General features: G+C 33.6%; 1 protein-coding gene across 1 annotated transcript; it reads left to right on the top strand.

Moving 5' to 3' along the window:
- The first annotated feature begins 7125 nt into the window (after positions 1–7125).
- LOC132754122 (uncharacterized) lies at positions 7126–9384 on the top strand. Its single transcript, XM_060745061.1, has 3 exons — positions 7126–7686; positions 8066–8345; positions 8422–9384. Exons 1-3 carry the CDS (start codon positions 7346–7348, stop codon positions 9382–9384), a joined length of 1584 nt encoding a protein of 527 aa, XP_060601044.1. The 5' UTR covers positions 7126–7345.
- Positions 9385–18027: the final 8643 nt, after the last annotated feature.

Raw genomic sequence — 18027 nt, 5'->3', positions numbered from 1 at the left:
TGTAACAAATCTTATTTGATAAAATATTGAGATTTTGTGAAATATGGAGCAAAATGTATAGTAAACATACCGATCAATTTTCTTGTATACATTGAATCTTATATACAATGAGGGTAAAGTTCAGAAAGTTTTTATAATTTAACGATTTTTCAAAATATTCAATCAATATTGTTGAAAGGTGATGTTTTAGTACAGCTAACTGAAATACAGAATTGAATCCTACAGATTAAATGTAAAAGATGTTGATGTCTATATGAAGTTAAGATTTATTTTAAGATACCCTGATTATTGACATATTAAAAACTAGAAATGTGTCATCATGCCACGGATGCCCCCGCGTGCAACCAAAATTTCAGATGTTATAATATTTAGTTCAAAATTTGTTTGCACAAATTTTTTTTTTTTCATTCCTTAAAACTATTCAGTGTTAACACAAACCATTTTTATGCAAAGTTCAAGGCACTGAAACTATTTAGTGAAAGATAAATTTGTCCAAAATCATTAAACCACGACCAAATTCAAACTTGAACTGCTTATTCCTAAGATGTAACTATATGTCAAATTTGAGTTGAATGTGAATGTGAATGGACGGAAACTTAAAATTTCTGATTTTTTTTTCAAAGTTCAAGAGGGATAAGCTATCATCAAACCATGGCCAAATTCGAACTTGACCAATGCATTCTTATGACATATCCATATCTTTAATTTGTTGTTGAATATGTACAACTGTTGGGGAGATAATGAATGTGAACTGAAAATGTCCTTTTTACAAAGTTAAAGGGGCATAACTCTGCCAAAAATCATTGAACCATGACCAAATTCAAACTTGACCTGTGCATTCCTTTGACATATCCATATGTAAAATTTGAGTTGAATATGTAACACTGTTGGGGAGATAATGAACAGAAACTGAAAATTTCATATTATTTTCAAAGTGAAAGGGGCATAACTCTGCCAAAAATCATGGAACCATGACCAAATTCGAACTTGACCTGCGCATTCCTTTGACATATCCATATGTCAAGTTTGAGTTGAATGTGTAATACAGTTGGGGAGATAATGAACGGAAACTGAAAATTTCATATTATTTTCAAAGTAAAAGGGGCATAACTCTGCCAAAAATCATAGAACCATGACCAAATTCGAACGTAACCTGTATTTTCTCATGACATATCCATTTGTCATGTTTGAGTTGAATGTGTAATACTGTTGGGGAGATAATGAACGGAAACTAAAAATTTCATAGTCTTTTCAAAGTTAAAGGGGCATAACTCTACCAAAAATCATCGAACCATGACCAAATTCGAACTTGACCTGTATTTTTACATGACTTATCTATTTGTCAAGTTTGAGTTGAATGTGTTAAACCGTTGTGGAGATAATGAACGGAAACTGAACATTTCATATTATTTTCAAAGTAAAAGGGGCATAACTCTGACAAAATAACTTGACTTACTCAAAATAGTGACTTACTTCTACAGATAATAATTGATAGTTACAAAACAACGCAACAACAAATATAGGTAGATATATCTTACCAGAAGCAACCAGTTGGGTAGTTCCAACTAGTAATTCTAGTTACCTCCCCTAACATTCAATTTCAATATACAGATCAATTTCATTAAATGCTGATCAATCATCTAATGAATGAAAATGGTGGTGGAAAGTAAAGGTGATGGTTGAGTCTGTGTGTCCGTAGCTGTCCGGGCATTGCCTAGTGTTTAACATTTTCACCTGAGATAAGCATTTTTGAATTTAAATCTATCGGGTGCTTTGTATTTCTTGAATGTAACATGGGTGAGCATCGGGTATTTTAATGATATATTTAACTGTAAAATTGCTGTATGAAGGTAACTATAATGATAACCCCCTGCAGCCCTCAATTCTTGAGTCCTCTACGATACCGAGTATTATTTATTCTTGATAGTTTGCTAAACACTTGTTATTTGAGTTTGCTAAACACTTGTTTATTTGTATATTTTTCTCAATGATTTGTTTCCTGAATTATTTAATTATTTGAATGCAATATTCAGAGCATATTTTTCACACACAATATACCATATTAATATATTATTAAGTACATTCAACATTTTTGCCTGAAAGTGACAGATTTAAATGCATTTTTGTATGTCCATGTGCTATGTATATGAACTTGTATATTTGTATAAATAAATGATCCAACAGCATATTGAAACTGTGTAAATGTATAACTTTACCTTAATGCATGTTTGTTTCAACGGTACCTGTATGAAAAAGCCTGCAATAAGTAAGAGTTTCCAACTATGTGTGCTATATAAAGCGTATATCTGACCTTAAGGAGACTAGAGCTTGAAATATGCAAATTTGTCCTATAAGGCGGATTCCAGCATACTGCAAAGCTGGAATAAAATCCACCCAAGGGCTATTCATTAGGCGGAAAAGGCCATAAAATAAACAGGAACAAAGTCCGCCTTTGTCTGAAATATATACTCATAGCAAGTTTAAAGAATCAATAAAAGCAAATTTCTGATTGAGAAAAACATGAAAATTGTATCTTTCTTGACAAGAATCAGGCTTTTTCAGTTGCCTCATGTTTGGTTTGAATGACCAAAGACTTGTGACTTCAGCGATGTAGATTGTGGAGTTTTTAATACAGATGATGATAGTTGCCGTTTTTTTCCACTTAATGCTGTTGCGTTGATGAGTGATGCATTTGAGACTGGAGACTATTGTTCTTAAAAAAGTGTGGTTTGATGTCAAGACCTGAACCACTCGGCCACGGACGACCCACTATTGGTACTACATGTGTTAGTAAAACATGGTACTGTTTCATTAGTTAATCTTAATCATTTTGGGTTATGTCATGAGCTGCTAAGAATATTGACAATATGATTCAGTTCTTGAAACTTCGATCACCTGTTATTGTGAAAAATTAATACACTTAATTGTTATTAACCTCCGAGGAATCTCACTCTCAGAGCTTCTTAAGTATCATAAAACTGCAAAAATGCACTTATGTATTACTGACCCAAGCTTTGGAAAAAAAGATATCTGCTGATGGAGCTGTACAATATGAGGTTATTTCATTTTAAATGTACAAGTAACTTAATATATATTCATGTTTTACTTTTGCTTTCTGCTTACTTAATTGTTGTCAAATTACAGCATACTTAAACAGAAATATGAAAACATAAAAATACTGAAACACACACTAGAAAAAAACAAGAAGTGATTTTCCAGGATATCTTAACTGAAACAGTAGTCAGTAGAGTGTTTTTCATATTTGGAAACATATGGCCCCGGGGTGAGGCCAATTTAAATACTTTTGCAATCTTTGTTAGAGGACATATAGGTGATATCATCCGCCAAATATCAAAGCTCTATTAAGCCTTATATCTTCATAAAAGAAGATTTTTTGAAGTGTTTACTATATTTAAACTAGAACTATCACTAAATGTGATTAATACCCCCGCAAGACTGCTTCGGAAAGGAGGATGTTACTAGTAACAGAATACCTTGTAAAAGAATTGAAATATAGAGTTATGGTTGTGGGCAATTAAAGATAGTTGGGGTTCTTATATGTTGCAATTCCTTTCAATGTGGTTGGCCATTGATGAAGTTTAATTGAAGTACTCTGTAATAAGTCCAGAAATACAAAGAAAAGGAACAAAGGGCAATAACTCTATAAATACTGAAGATAGAGTTATCGTTCTTGTGCACTGCACTTCCTCTTATTGTGCTTGACCATTGTATGAAGTTGTTTTGAATTCCAACCAGTACGTTTTAAGTTATGCTCCTGACAAGGAAAAGTATCAAAGGGCAGTAACTCTGTAATTAGTCAAAATAGAGTTATGGCTCTTATGTACTGCACTTCCTTTTAATGTCCTTGACAACTGTATGAAGTTGTATTGAATTCCAAACAGGAGTTTTCAAGTTATGCTCTGGACAAGGAAAAGTAACAAAGGGCAATAACTCTGTAATTAGTCAAGATGGAGTAATGGTTCTTGTGCACTGAACTTTCTCTCAATGTGCTTGACCATTGTATGAAGTAATATTGAATTCCAACCATTAGTCTTCAAGTTATGGTCCGGACGAAAAAGGCAATGGAAAAGTAACAAAGGGCAATAACTCTGTAATTACTTTAGAAAGAGTTATGGTTCTTGTGCACTGCATTTCCCCTTATTGTGTTTGACAATTGTATGAAGTTGTTTTGAATTCCAACCAGTAGATTTAAAGTTATGCCCCGGACAAGGAAAAGTAACAAAGGACAATAACTCTGTAATTAGTCAAGATAGAGTTATGGTTCTTATGCACTGCACTTCCTCTCAATGTGCTTGACCATTGTATGTAGTTATATTGAATTCAAACCATTAGTCTTCAAGTTATGGTCCGGACAAAAAAATCAATGGAAAAGTAACAAAGGGCAATAACTCTGTAATTACTTTAGATAGAGTTATGGTTCTTGTGCACTGCACTTCCCCTTATTGTGTTTGACAATTGTATGAAGTTGTTTTGAATTCCAACCAGTTATTTTCAAGTTATGGCCCGGACAAGGAAAAGTAACAAAGGGCAATATCTCTGTAATTAGTCAAGAATTATTGACATTGCATCATCTTATGTGACCTTGACCTCTGGACCAGTGACATGCTTCATGTCTCATGAGGAACATTTGTGCCTGAAAACTCAATTATGTTATTCTAATATTCCTTCATGTACGAAGAAGTAATGGCATGGTCATGTTTGGACGCACGCACACACACACACAAGCACTGAACAGACATTTTGACAACTTATAATGTAGAGCTCAGCAAAACCTGGCCTGACAATTCCTCTGTCCACTAAGCATAAAACTTCAAAGCATAAGCAAGATAGAGTGCGAAGAAAAAAGTTTCATACTTTTATTTGCCCTTAGACCTCTTGTCTCTTTTACCTTCATTTTGCGCAAGACGACTCAACTTACCATTGAGAACATAGTTTTAAGTTATATTAAAATCCATCCATGTATATAGAAGTTATACTCACAAATCAATGTTTTAATTTGTACTTTGACCCTTGACCATGAAGTAAGACCTTGACCTATTTATACAGACACCTGAATTTATCGTGCGACACTCTGCCTCACTAGAGAACATTTGTCCCAATGTATATTAAAATCCATCCAGGCATGTAGAAGTTTCACTCCGGACACAGGTTTTGCGCCAAACCCCAAGTGCGACCTTGACCTTTGAGCGGCTAACCTGGGTTTTGTGTATACACTCCAGCCCTTAATGTTGAATTTCTTCCAAATTATTTTGTAATCCTTATAAAAATGAGCAAGATAGATCAGACAAAATTTTAAAATCTTTATTTGACCACTGACCTCTTGTAACCTTACCTTCCTTTTGCCAAATCATCACAACTCAACATGGAGAACATTTGTGCTAAGTAATATTAAAATCCATCCATGTATATAGAAGTTATATCAGCACAAAAATGTTCAATTTTTTATTTGACATTTGACCCCTTAGTGTGGCCTTGACCATTGCCACAGACACCTGAAATTTTTGTGCCACACTCTGCCTCACTATGACCAGACTGACGGACGGACGCACAGACGCACATACACCGACCTATACACATACGCGCAAGCGGGCTCTACAAAAATCAATGAACCCCTGGAGCGAAGCCAATTATGACACAAGTACTAATAATTTGAACAATCTTGGTAGAGGTGCACTACAAAATGTTTCATGCCAAATATCTTACCTCTAGCCTTTGTCAATTCAGAGATGATATTTTGATTTTAAACTATATACATATATAAGGAAAATCAATGACCCCTTGGAGCGAAGCTTATTTTGACCTCAGGGCTATAATTTGATCGGCCTGCTTAAATTTTTCCCTTTAAGTTGCCAATGAATTTCTTTTTGAAAATAATACGCTGCTTGCTTACGAATTTGTAAGTCTGTCAATAATAATATTTTTACTTCATAAACATCCTATGTCATCTTGTTTTAAAATCTTTGAGTTTGCAGAATTGGCATATTGTTTGAGCTTGAATAACAAAGATAAACAATTTTTATTTAACAATGTCAATTGTACTTTTATCACAAACCATACATTAATTGAGATTAGAAATCAAAATGTTACTTATACATTTCTGTAAAGATAACCACTGAAATATAAAGGTAGCCTTTTTAACCTGTGATCCGTGCTGATCATTTTCGGTTACATTATTTTTTTATGGAAAGAAATTTTTTCTTAAAATTGTTCAGATTATTTTCTTCCGGGTGTTAATATCATAATGTTAAACCTATGTTAAACCTTTCATGTGAGGAAGCCATCCAGCTGGCTTCCGAAAGGTCGGTGGTTCTACCCAGGTGCCCGCTCGTGCCTGAAATAATGTCTGGAGGGGCACCTGGGGTCTTCCTCTTCCAATAAAGCTGGAAAAAAATCGACGAAAAATCTCGGCGGGACGCTCTTGGATGGCCCGACTGGAGTGTACGGTCGCCCATATGGGCTTTCCAGCAGCGACATTAAATTAACGCATCAAAAAAATAAATATGTTAAACCAAGTGCAAACTTCTGTCCATGCCCTCTAGCACCGGCTAAGCTGAATTCAACATTTAACATGAACTGGTACAATTTGGAATTTTGAAACATCCGCAGATGTGTTCATATGACGGTTATCATAGAACCTTCAATGTGACACGTTAGTGCCATTCCATGAAAAGCGGCATATGGTCCCTATTAAAAAACTGCGTGTGTCCTTAACGAGAAAACAATGGGCGAAACAAAATAAAATGGATATTCTTTTAAAGGGGATAAGAGGTTATGAAGCCTGCATATCACAGATAATACATCAAAAGACAATTTTAAAAATCAGGCCTCATATCCTAGGGGTTATTCAACAGTATTCAAGTGAGGAATATTGGAACCACCCAACAAGACAATAGCCGAATAGAAAGAACTAAATTGACACAAGCACAACAATAATGTCGTGCTAAACAATCTTTAAAGACCAGAAATATAACATCTCTGATTGAGTAAACACTTAACATTGCATATTTTGATAAGGTTTATCAATTTGGAATTCAGCTGTGAACTTTGAACTGACATTTTAATAACAGATAAAAATTCTACGTGCAATGAATATGAGCGTTTTTATTTCATTTGCAAACTTAGTAGTGTGAACCGGCAAAATTTGAGATAATAATTTCACATAGAAAGGAATAAGTTAAATATCATAATAGTTGTAACACTTCAGAACTGTGATTAAATGTTGTTGTAATAATAATGTTTTAAAATGACTCTGAAACGAAAATGAGACAGCTTTATTGGTGAATAGATCAGTTCAGATTACACATATGGATAAAATTTCTACAAAATGGCCACAAGTGAACATATAGATAAGGATGTTCTTTCCGATGAAATATTTGATGTATTATGTTCAATGTGTAAAAACAAAGGGAAAAACACTGAAGGTGAAAAATTCTGTGTAGACTGTAAGGATTATTTCTGTATAACTTGTGTTCAAGTACATGGTCAAGTGCCTCTGTGTGCTGGTCACAAGGTGTTGGATAAATCTCAAGTTAAATCAGGAACCAGCAAAGGTCTGCCGAGGGCACCAACAGAGAGATGTGACAGACACAGTCATAAACACATTGATATGTACTTTCAAAACCACGATAATGTTGGATGTTCTACATGTATGGTAGTTGATCATAGGTAAAATTCAATATATAAACATAGGTTTTTTCAGTTAAAGTGAAATTATGCTCATCAAGTTGAGCTGAATTTACTATATATTTCACATGGTAGACTGTTATAATGGTGTTTGACAAACAGTTAATATTAGAAATTGTTCAGCATAAAACACATAAATCTGTCAGAAATATAAATAGACTGCCCGCTCTCTTTATAGGTAAATTTCGATGGCTATGCATTTGGATGGGCATAACTTTAATGTATTGAATATTTAATAGGTAGTAAAAAGTCTTAACATAATATTCTGTCTTAAATACTGATATGTCACAGAGAATAAAACATTATCTCTTCACTCGTCTCATAGCCTTATATAAATAAACTGTCTAAATTCGTTTTCCAGATTATGCAAGGACACATTCTACATACCAGAATTTATTCAAAACAATACTTACCAAGTTGCATCCAGTGAAATTCAAACAAAACTCAAGAACATTGCCAAGACCCTTGCTAAACAAGCTGATAAATTTAAACAGGATAAACAAAAGCTGCTAGAGAGGAAAGCAGAAATACTGTCAACTATTAGCAAATTCCGGCAAGAAATCAATGACCATCTTGACAAGCTGGAGAAAAGTTCTATTGATGAGATAGAAGATAAAGTCAAAAGTCTTGAAGACAAACAAGTCCATGATTACATCAGCTAATGACAAATTAGCATCTACAAACATAATTCAATCTGAACTGTTTGTTTATGTTAAGATTGCAGAGGATGCTGCAAATGTTGCTAACAAATATATAGAAGATGCAAAATTTAAAAGTCCTGTGGAAGGCATAGATTTTCAACCTGATAGAACAATTGTTACACAGTTAGAACAAAAGAAGACAATAGGCTTACTATCAGAGAAACTTACTAAGACTACTGGCCCTTTATTTCAGATTAAAGGAAATCAATCATATAATGTAAAAGTTAGTACTGATAAAACCAGTTGTAATATCAGCAGTGCCTGCTGTATGGATGACGGTACAATAATTATAGCTGATAACAATAACAAAAAGCTTAAACGGTTGCACAGTTATAACTATACTGTCACAGACGACTATGATCTACCTAGAAGTCTATGGCAAGTATGTATGATCAATAATGCACAAGTAGCAGTAACTGTTTCATCACAAAAAGAAGTTCATTTCATTTCTCTAGAAAGAAAAATGAAAACAACAAATAAGATAAACACTGGTTTTGACTGTTATGGTCTTGCATTTGCAAACACTAATTTATATATTTCAGATGAATACACATCAGTTTATATGTATACATTATCTGGCAGGAAGCTTAATCAGTTCAGTAGGGATCAGTCCGGACATAAACTGTTCTCTGACATACGCAGTATAGCTGTCAGTAAGGATGCTACGAGGATTTATGTTGCTGACCTCTATAATGGATTGATAGTACTGGACAACAATGGTCAGGTTATTACACCATTAAATGATGCACAATTAAATGGGGCAAGGTGTTGTTATCTCACTGAAGCAGGTAGTGTGCTGGTATCTGAATATGGCTCCAATAACGTTTTACAGTTTACAAGTGATGGTGAGCTGATAGGAGAGGTTGTAAAAGCTGATAGTAGAAAAAAGGGAATTATGACAGTCTGTTGTAGTCAACATATGACTAGGATGTATATATACAGATACAAAGATGACAACATTGAAGTGTATAATATCTGAATAAAACTACTTAAAGAACATCCTGATTCATGTGTAAAAGTCAATATCTTAACATAAAATGTAATAAGAAAAACGCAGACACTTAATAACTTGATTGTGACAAGTATATACATGTACAATATTTAATGATGCTTGTTTTGATTAATTCATTGTGAATATACGTACATGAATTATGTTGTAGAGATTTATTTGACTTATCATGTACATTCTATTCTTGCATTATGATTTAAACCAAAATTTATATATTTTTCTCAATCGTATGTTGTGTAAATGAGATGGTGTTTATGAGTGAAATAAATGTTAAATTTAATCGATTTTGGGATTGTTTCATTTCTATTACTGAGTTGTGTACTAATTTTAGTATGTGCTTTCCTCCTTTTATTCTAATAATAAAAATCAAAGGCCCATTACGCATAAACGAATATTATTTTTCTTCTTTTGAAATGACTGTGAAATTAAATGTCAATAAAGTAGCAAAATGTAATCAAAGAAACAAGACTTTTGCAAATAAACCAACAGAAGCAAAGGAAAATAAAAGTCTAACAAGAGGGTCATGATGGCCCTGAATCGCTTGCCAGAAACAACTGTTATTCAGTGATAGAAATATGTTTTCAAATGAACTTGTCGAAAGACAGGTCCAGCTCAACTTCAACTTGCCTCTCTAGATATAAAGTTTCCCCGACACTAATTGTTTTTTCTTCATAGTAAAAATGATAGGAACCTTTCACAAATGTCCCAATTTCATTGTTACTGTTCATATGGTACATGTCAGTTAAGCATATCGACTCACGCTGCGTGATCTTTTCCATTTTCAGCTCAAGTGGCCCTTAAATGAGGCAAATAAAATTAATTTGAGCAAACGTGATAAAGAAACCTTGAAGAATGCTACAGACCATGTTTGGTGATAATCCATCCATTAATTTGTGATACAATTTGCCTATGACTGTCTTTCGGAATCGTGATCTTTCTTTTTTATTTACTTATCTTAAAAAATGGATTATTACATAATCTCAGTATTTTGATAATAATACATGTTTACTGTTTGTCAGGATGACACCACCAGTCACTATTTATTAACATAGGTATACTAGTCAACTCGACCCGAAAGTTAATGTTTCAGGTTGAATTATTTTACTCTCTAATAGAAAATAGGGAAATGAAACTTTAACTACATAGAGGAAACAAGATGGGCCATGATGGCCCTGAAATCGCTGACTTGTATCTGGCACTCGGGGCGGGGCCAATTTTAACCCAGGGGCTTTTATTTGAACAAACTTGATAGTCAATCGCTAAAAGATCATGCTTATTATCTAAACTCTAGCTCTTTGGTTTTTTTTTAGAAGAATTTTTTTGTCCGTTTTTACTATAAAAATATAAGGTAAATCAATGATCCCCAGGGCGGGGCCAATTTTTGCCCTAGGGCCCTTATTTGAACAAAAATGGTAGTTTCATGCTAAATATCTTAGCTCTAGCTCTTTTTTATTTATTTTTTTAATTTTTAATTTATACATATAGGGAAAAACAATGACCTCCTTGGGTGGGGCCAATTTTGACCCCAGGGCTTTTATTTGAACAAACTTGGTAGACACCCACTAGAAGATGTTTCATGCTTAAAATCTAAGCTCCAGCTATTTGGGCCTTTTAAAAGAAGATTTTTTAAGTTTTCACTATATACATATAAGTAAATCAATGATCCCCGAGGCGGGGCCAAATTAGAAGATATTTCATTCCAAATATTTAAGCTCAAGCTCTTTCGGTTTTCTAAAAGAAGATATTTTAAGGTTTTTTTTCTTTGGTTGCCATGGCAACCAGAGTTCTGCTTGGAGTTAAAATTTTTTAACAATTTTTAAAGTTGACTACCAAATGAACATTCCTGTGAAGTTTGGATGAAATTGGCTTAGCCGTTTATGAGGAGATGTCGTTTAAAGTAAAAGTTTACGGACAGACGGACGAACGCCGGACGAAAAGCGATTACAAAAGCTCACCATGTCACTTTGTGACAGGTGAGCTAAAAAACAAACAGGTAATGATATTTAGACTTTCTCTTAGTAATTGAATTGTTTTATTTAGAAACTAGAAATGTGTTGTCACGCCACGGATGCCCCCGCATGCAGCCAAATTTCAGATGTTACTATATTTAGTTCCAAATTTGTTTGCACAAACTATTTCTTTCATTTTAAGTTCAAAGCCCCTAAAACTATTCCATGTAAACACAAACCGTTTTTATACAAATAGAGAAAGCAAGAATCGCGAAAGAAAGTCCAACACAACATAATTGAATATGTTGTAGGCTCGGTTTGATTGAGCCTGTTCATGGACGGTACTGTAATGTGCAAACTACCGTCCACGCCCCCTTAATCAGAATTCAACATTTAACACGAAACTGGTGAAATTTTGAATTTAGAAACATCCGCAGATGTGTTCATACGGCGGTTATCATGGAACCTTCAATGTGACACAGTAGTGCCATTCCATGAAAAGCGGCATATGGTCCCCAAGTAAAAGAATGCTTTTGCCCTAAACGAGAAAACAATGTGTTCAAGGTACTGAAACTATTCAGTGTTATCTTTTGTAAATTGCATATTGCATATTTGTAGCCAAAATAATGACTACATACATTTCTACAAAAGTATGAGTGCTGAAACTAAAAATACAATTTTTTTCAAAATTCAAGAGAGATAACTTTGTCCAAAATCATTGAACCACGACCAAATTCGAACATGAACTGCGCATTCCTATGATGTATGTATATGTCAAATTGGAGTTAAATGTGTTCAACCATAGGGGAGATAATGAACACTAGAACTTTCTGATTTTTTCAAGTTAAAGAGGGATTTCTCTGTCAGCTTTCATCAAACCATGACCAAATTCAAACTTGACTAGTGTATTCTTATGACATATCCATATTTTAATTTTGAGTTGAATATGTACAACTGTTTGGGAGATAATTAACGGAAAATGAAAATTTCCTTTTTTTCAAATATGAATTTCATCTGTCAATAGATAAAGGATGTATGGGTAAAAGTTTAAAAAACTTTGTTTAGCACTGATGACCTAGACCCAACTTACTCTTAACTACATCTTAAGGAGGAATACAATGCAAGTTATCATTCTATCAGATATGAAATACATCTATCAATAAATTAAGGCTGTATGGGCAAAAGTGTAAAAATATATTCTTAGCACCAGTGTCATTGAACCTCTGATCCCTACAGAATAGCATGCAAATTACCTTCTGTTAATAAATAAAGGCTGTATGAGCAAAAGTATAGAAATGTTTTAGCACTGGTATTCTTGACCCAACACCAAAAGGGAAATACCTCATTTTAATGTTCCTATCATATATATATGATTATCTGTTAATAGAATTACGTTAAATGTAAAAAAAAAACATTGTGACATTGTTGACCTTGACTTAAATGACCCCTTACATCACCCAAAGAAGGAGGACCTCCCTTGGCATGTTTGTATTAAATATGAAAGACATCAACTTAACAAGAGCATCGCTAGTCGGAGCATTATATGCTCGAAAGTGCTTTTTTGTAAGTAAGGATGAAACATTTGTAAGACATGGGAATTAAATACAGTATTACCTCCTTCAAAAAGCAATCTTTTATAGCTGAAGAACCTTCATATTTATACAGTTGCTGTTTTCAAAGCACCACCATCACGTTATAGTTATGCTCCAGAAACTACAACTTTCAGTGTAAAGATCATTAAGACCCTGAACTTTGACCCTGTGACCCTAAAATCAATGGGGTCATGTATTGGACACGGCTGTTCATCCTATAAAATTGTACAGCTGTAGGTTGATTAATACTTAAGCTATTGAGCGGAAACTGTTTTGAGTTTTAAGGTAATAGTGACATTGACCCTTGACCTTGTGACCCCAAAATCAATAGGGGTCTTCTACCTAGTATGGACAATCATCCTATGAAGTTTGAATATTGTGGGCCAAACTAAAGTTATGCTCCGGAAATCATTTTCACTTTTAGGGTTAAAGTGACCTTGACCTTTGACCACATAAAAATAGAGGTCTTCTACCTAATATGGACACTCATTCTATGGAGTTTGAATACTGTGGGGCAAATGAAACTTTAGTAATGCTCTGGAAACCATTTTCAGTTTTTAGGTAATAGTGACCTTGACCTTTGACCTTGTGACCCTATAATTAATAGGGGTCTTTCACTTATAATGGACAATCATTCTGTGAAGTTTGAATACTGTGGGTCAAAAGGAACTTTAGTTATGCTCTGGAAACCAAATTGCTAATGGACGGCCAGGGAATATAACATAATTCGCCGACATTCTTTCGGACATATAAAAATGAAGGCTGTATGAGCAAAAATGTTTAACTTTAATTTTTTAACAAGTGACCTTAACCCTAGAGACTCCTTAGAGGATCATTCAAAGTATCAACCTACTAAACATGAAAGATATCATTAAATAAATTAAGCAATTAGGTGAAATTGAAGATTAATCATACTTGCCGGAAAAGCTTAACCAGACAAGGTTCTATTTTCAAAATGAAAAAAGGGAAATAACCAGGAAAAAATGAACGGCACTGTTATATAACCTAGCAATACATTGTATTGATAAGTTTGGAAATTATAAAGCCATTGGTATCCATTTTCATTTTCTAATGACTGAAAAGGGTAATTATTTGGTAAATATGGAAGCCATAGTTATGTAACTTGCTTAGATCATGTACTTTATATTGGTTAGAAAGTGAGTAAACTATGAAGCCATTGGTACAGGTACAACGTAAGAAAAATCGAACTTGCCGTTCTAGTTTAACCTCGTATTAACAGACAGACGGACGGATGGGCGAACAAGACGACATTCATTGGGTATTTTTGTTTGAAAGTACACAGTAAGACCATAAAAGTACACAAAAATACCATCCGAATGAATAGAATTTACTGTTACCTATTGTTCTCGGTACCCAACAAATGCCCTCCCATTTGCCCGGACAGACAGACGGAAGATTAAATAACAATATGCCCGTGGGCATAAAAAGATAAAATATCTACACAACATTCAGTCTCATTATTATAGGCAACAACTTGAGCAATTTCCTAACCATTTTTAAGATTTATCTATGTATTCCATTAAACCTTTTTCCAAAAGTTACTCATGGAGTAAAGAAAATACATGAAAATTGGTGGTTTTCATTTGCAATATTACAGTAAAAACTATACTATATGATATTGTTTCAAGTTTATTATTTAAAATTGATGACAATCAGACAAACACTATACACATAAGTTAGGTTTTCAACAGTATACTCATTTCTTCTGTTATTCATTCAAAGATATCAAACAAGCAAAAAGTTATACAAATGATGGCACTTCATTTGCATTCTTTAAACAAGAGAAGATGTGTAAAAACGTAAATAAGACCTATTTAAGTTTGTTGACAAAGGCACACACCTCAATATATTAATATAAAACTTAAAAAGATGAGTTCTTTGGATTCAAAAGTGACTAGATTTTAAATATACAATGTAATAACAGATCTTACAGTTGCAAACAGCATTAGATAAAATATTGAGATTTCATGAAACATAGAGCAAAAAATATAATATACCTGCAAAACAATTTTCTTGTATACATTGTATATACAATGAGGGTTGTTCAGAAAGTTTGTATAATTTTACATCATCTAAAGATATTCAATCAATATTGTTGAAATTAGATGTTTGAGTACCTACATCTGTCTGAAGTATAGAATAGAATTTTAAAGATTAAATGTAAAAGATGTTGAATTCTATGAATATAAAGTTTTAAAATATAAAAAGTTTCCCTGATTATTGAGAATATTAAGAAAGTATACAAACTTTCCAAACAAACCTCGTAAACTGTAAACTTTACATTATTTTACATAAATTGAATAAGACTTAACAAGTCTCCTTAACATTTTGTATATTTCTTAACAACAATAAAAAATATACCTCAATAACAATTCAAATATTGTACAATTGTCTGAGATGTGCTTTCTAAATAAGAATTACCATGATAAACAATGGATGTCAGCTAATCTCATTTTCTGTTGGTCTAAATCAAATCTTAGACACTGACAACATCACCACTGTGATGCCACTTGTGACAGTGAACTAATGTCAGCTTAACATATTAAAAATGTATATCTTATGCATGCACCAAGTAATTTGACATCAAATAAACACACAAAACTAGTTATTTCTAGAAAACATACACTTTGGAGCAGTAATTTTTCATGATTATTTTTTAGTAAAATCTTTGGATAAAAAAAACATTTTCTGTACAATTTCACTCTGTAAATGCTTAATCTGGAAAAACAATTCATGAATATTGATTAAAAAACCCTAAGCTTTTAGCTAATGAAATGCTTTGTAAAATACCAAAGGTAAACATTTTAAACATTGGATTCAACTGTCTTTAAAAAATAAATTATAAAAATCAGGAATGGAAAATAGTAGAACAGTATGCTTGACTAATCTCAGTGCTTGATAGAAAAAAACCCTGCATAATGTAGAATTTCAAGAAGTTGAACAAGAGCTGTCGGTAGGACAGCAACGCTCGACTATTCTTAGTGCTTGATAGTAAGAAAAAATGCTTGATACAGTTACCTCCTCCTGTTTACAGGTTGGGGTAATGATGGTGAACAAGTGTGCAAAGTTTTAAAGCCATATGTCAATGGACTTTGAAAATATTTGAACTATTACAAAAACTTTAACGTAAATTCTAAGTCGAAAAAGGGGCATAATTCTGTCAAAATGCTTGATACAGTTACCTCCTCCTGTCTACAGGTTGGGGTCATGATGGTGAACAAGTGTGCCAAGTTTCAAAGCCATATGTCAATGGACTTTGAAAATATTTAAACTATTACAAAAACTTTAACGTAAATTCTAAGTCGAAAAAGGGGCATAATTCTGTCAAAATGCTTGATACAGTTACCTCCTCCTGTCTACAGGTTGGGGTCATGATGGTGAACAAGTGTGCAAAGTTTCAAAGCCATATGTCAATGGACTTTGAAAATATTTGAACTATTACAAAAACTTTAACGTAAATTCTAAGTCGAAAAAGGGGCATAATTCTGTCAAAATGCTTGATACAGTTACCTCCTCCTGTCTACAGGTTGGGGTCATGATGGTGAACAAGTGTGCCAAGTTTCAAAGCCATATGTCAATGGACTTTGAAAATATTTGAACTATTACAAAAACTTTAACATAAGTGGTTACGCCGACGCGGACACCAACGCCGACGCTCGGGTGACTACAATAGCTCTACTTATTCTTATCGAATAGTCGAGCTAAAAATGTGCACAATTCTATCAAAATCCATGTTAGAGTTATGGGCCTTGGACAGTGACCTCCTATTATGCTGTCAAATACATGTTTCAATCCAGTTCATTCAGTAGATTTTGCAATTATACCAACTTGCATGCAAAAACTTAACAGAAGGGTGACGCTAACACCTGAGCGAGTACAATATCTCTTCCTATTCTTCGGATAGTCAAGCTAAAAATCAGAGTTCAATGTATATGTATGATCTATCCTAGGCATATTAATCCTTAACCTTCTGTTACCTCAAGTGATAAGCCATTGCCATAAGTATATATAGTGCCCGGCCAGCCTGTATATCAATGTGACGCTAACACCTAGGGGAGTACAATATCTCTCCCTATTCTTCAAATAGTCAAGCTAAAATTCAGATCTCAATGTATATTTATTAGCTATCCTAGGCATATAAATTCTTAACTTTCTGTAACCTCAAGTGACAAGCCTTTTCCACCAGTATATACAGTGTCATGCCAGTCTTAACATCTATTCAGTCCAACCAGATGTGGCATTGCTGTAACACTGGCTTATCATTTTTGAATGTAAGCAGCAATGCCTTCAATGTCATTAAGCAAAGCCCTCAGGTATGATCAGGCTTTGTAATGTTGGCTGTTAAATTAAATACTTTGACCTTAATGTCCCTTAAATATACAGCGGAAAAGCTTGACAAGGCCGTAAAACAAATTTTTATACATTGATAGGTACACATGAAAACATGGTAATCCAAAATTTTTCTTGAATTTTAATACATATTCCTATCAAACTGTTCTTTAAGAACGTTTTCGTATAGACATATAGATGAATTTAATTTTGCTTAAAATGTTTCTGTTATCATATTCTAACATCATGCCAAGTTTAAAGAATTTCTATTGAACAGTTTTGATTTTGCCTATATGTCTATATACATTCATATTGAATTGATTTATAATGTCAGAGAAACATTACCTAAGCAAAATTGCTACAGGCACAGAAATTAAAACAAGAGGGCCATGATGGCCCTGAGGTCGCTCACCTGTATATAGCCACCCCCCCAACGTTGCAGGGCCATTTTAACCCAAGGGCTTTTATTTGCACAAACTTGGTAGGCACCCATAAGAAGATGTTTCATGCTAAACATCTAAGCTCTTGCTCATTGGGCTTTTTAAGAGAAGATTTTTTTTAAGTTTTTACTATACACATATAGATAAAAACAATGACACCCCTGGGGCCTGGCCAGTTTTGACTCCAGGGCTTTTATTTGAATAAACTTTGTAGACACTTACTAGAAGATGTTTCATGCTTAATTATGATCTAAACTCTAGCTATTTGGGTTTTTTCAAAGA

Source organism: Ruditapes philippinarum, unplaced genomic scaffold (assembly GCF_026571515.1).
Source record: "Ruditapes philippinarum isolate M1 unplaced genomic scaffold, ASM2657151v2 ctg1911_1_1_1_1, whole genome shotgun sequence".
Classification (NCBI taxonomy): domain Eukaryota; kingdom Metazoa; phylum Mollusca; class Bivalvia; order Venerida; family Veneridae; genus Ruditapes; species Ruditapes philippinarum.
This window is presented reverse-complemented; position numbering and strand designations above follow the sequence as displayed.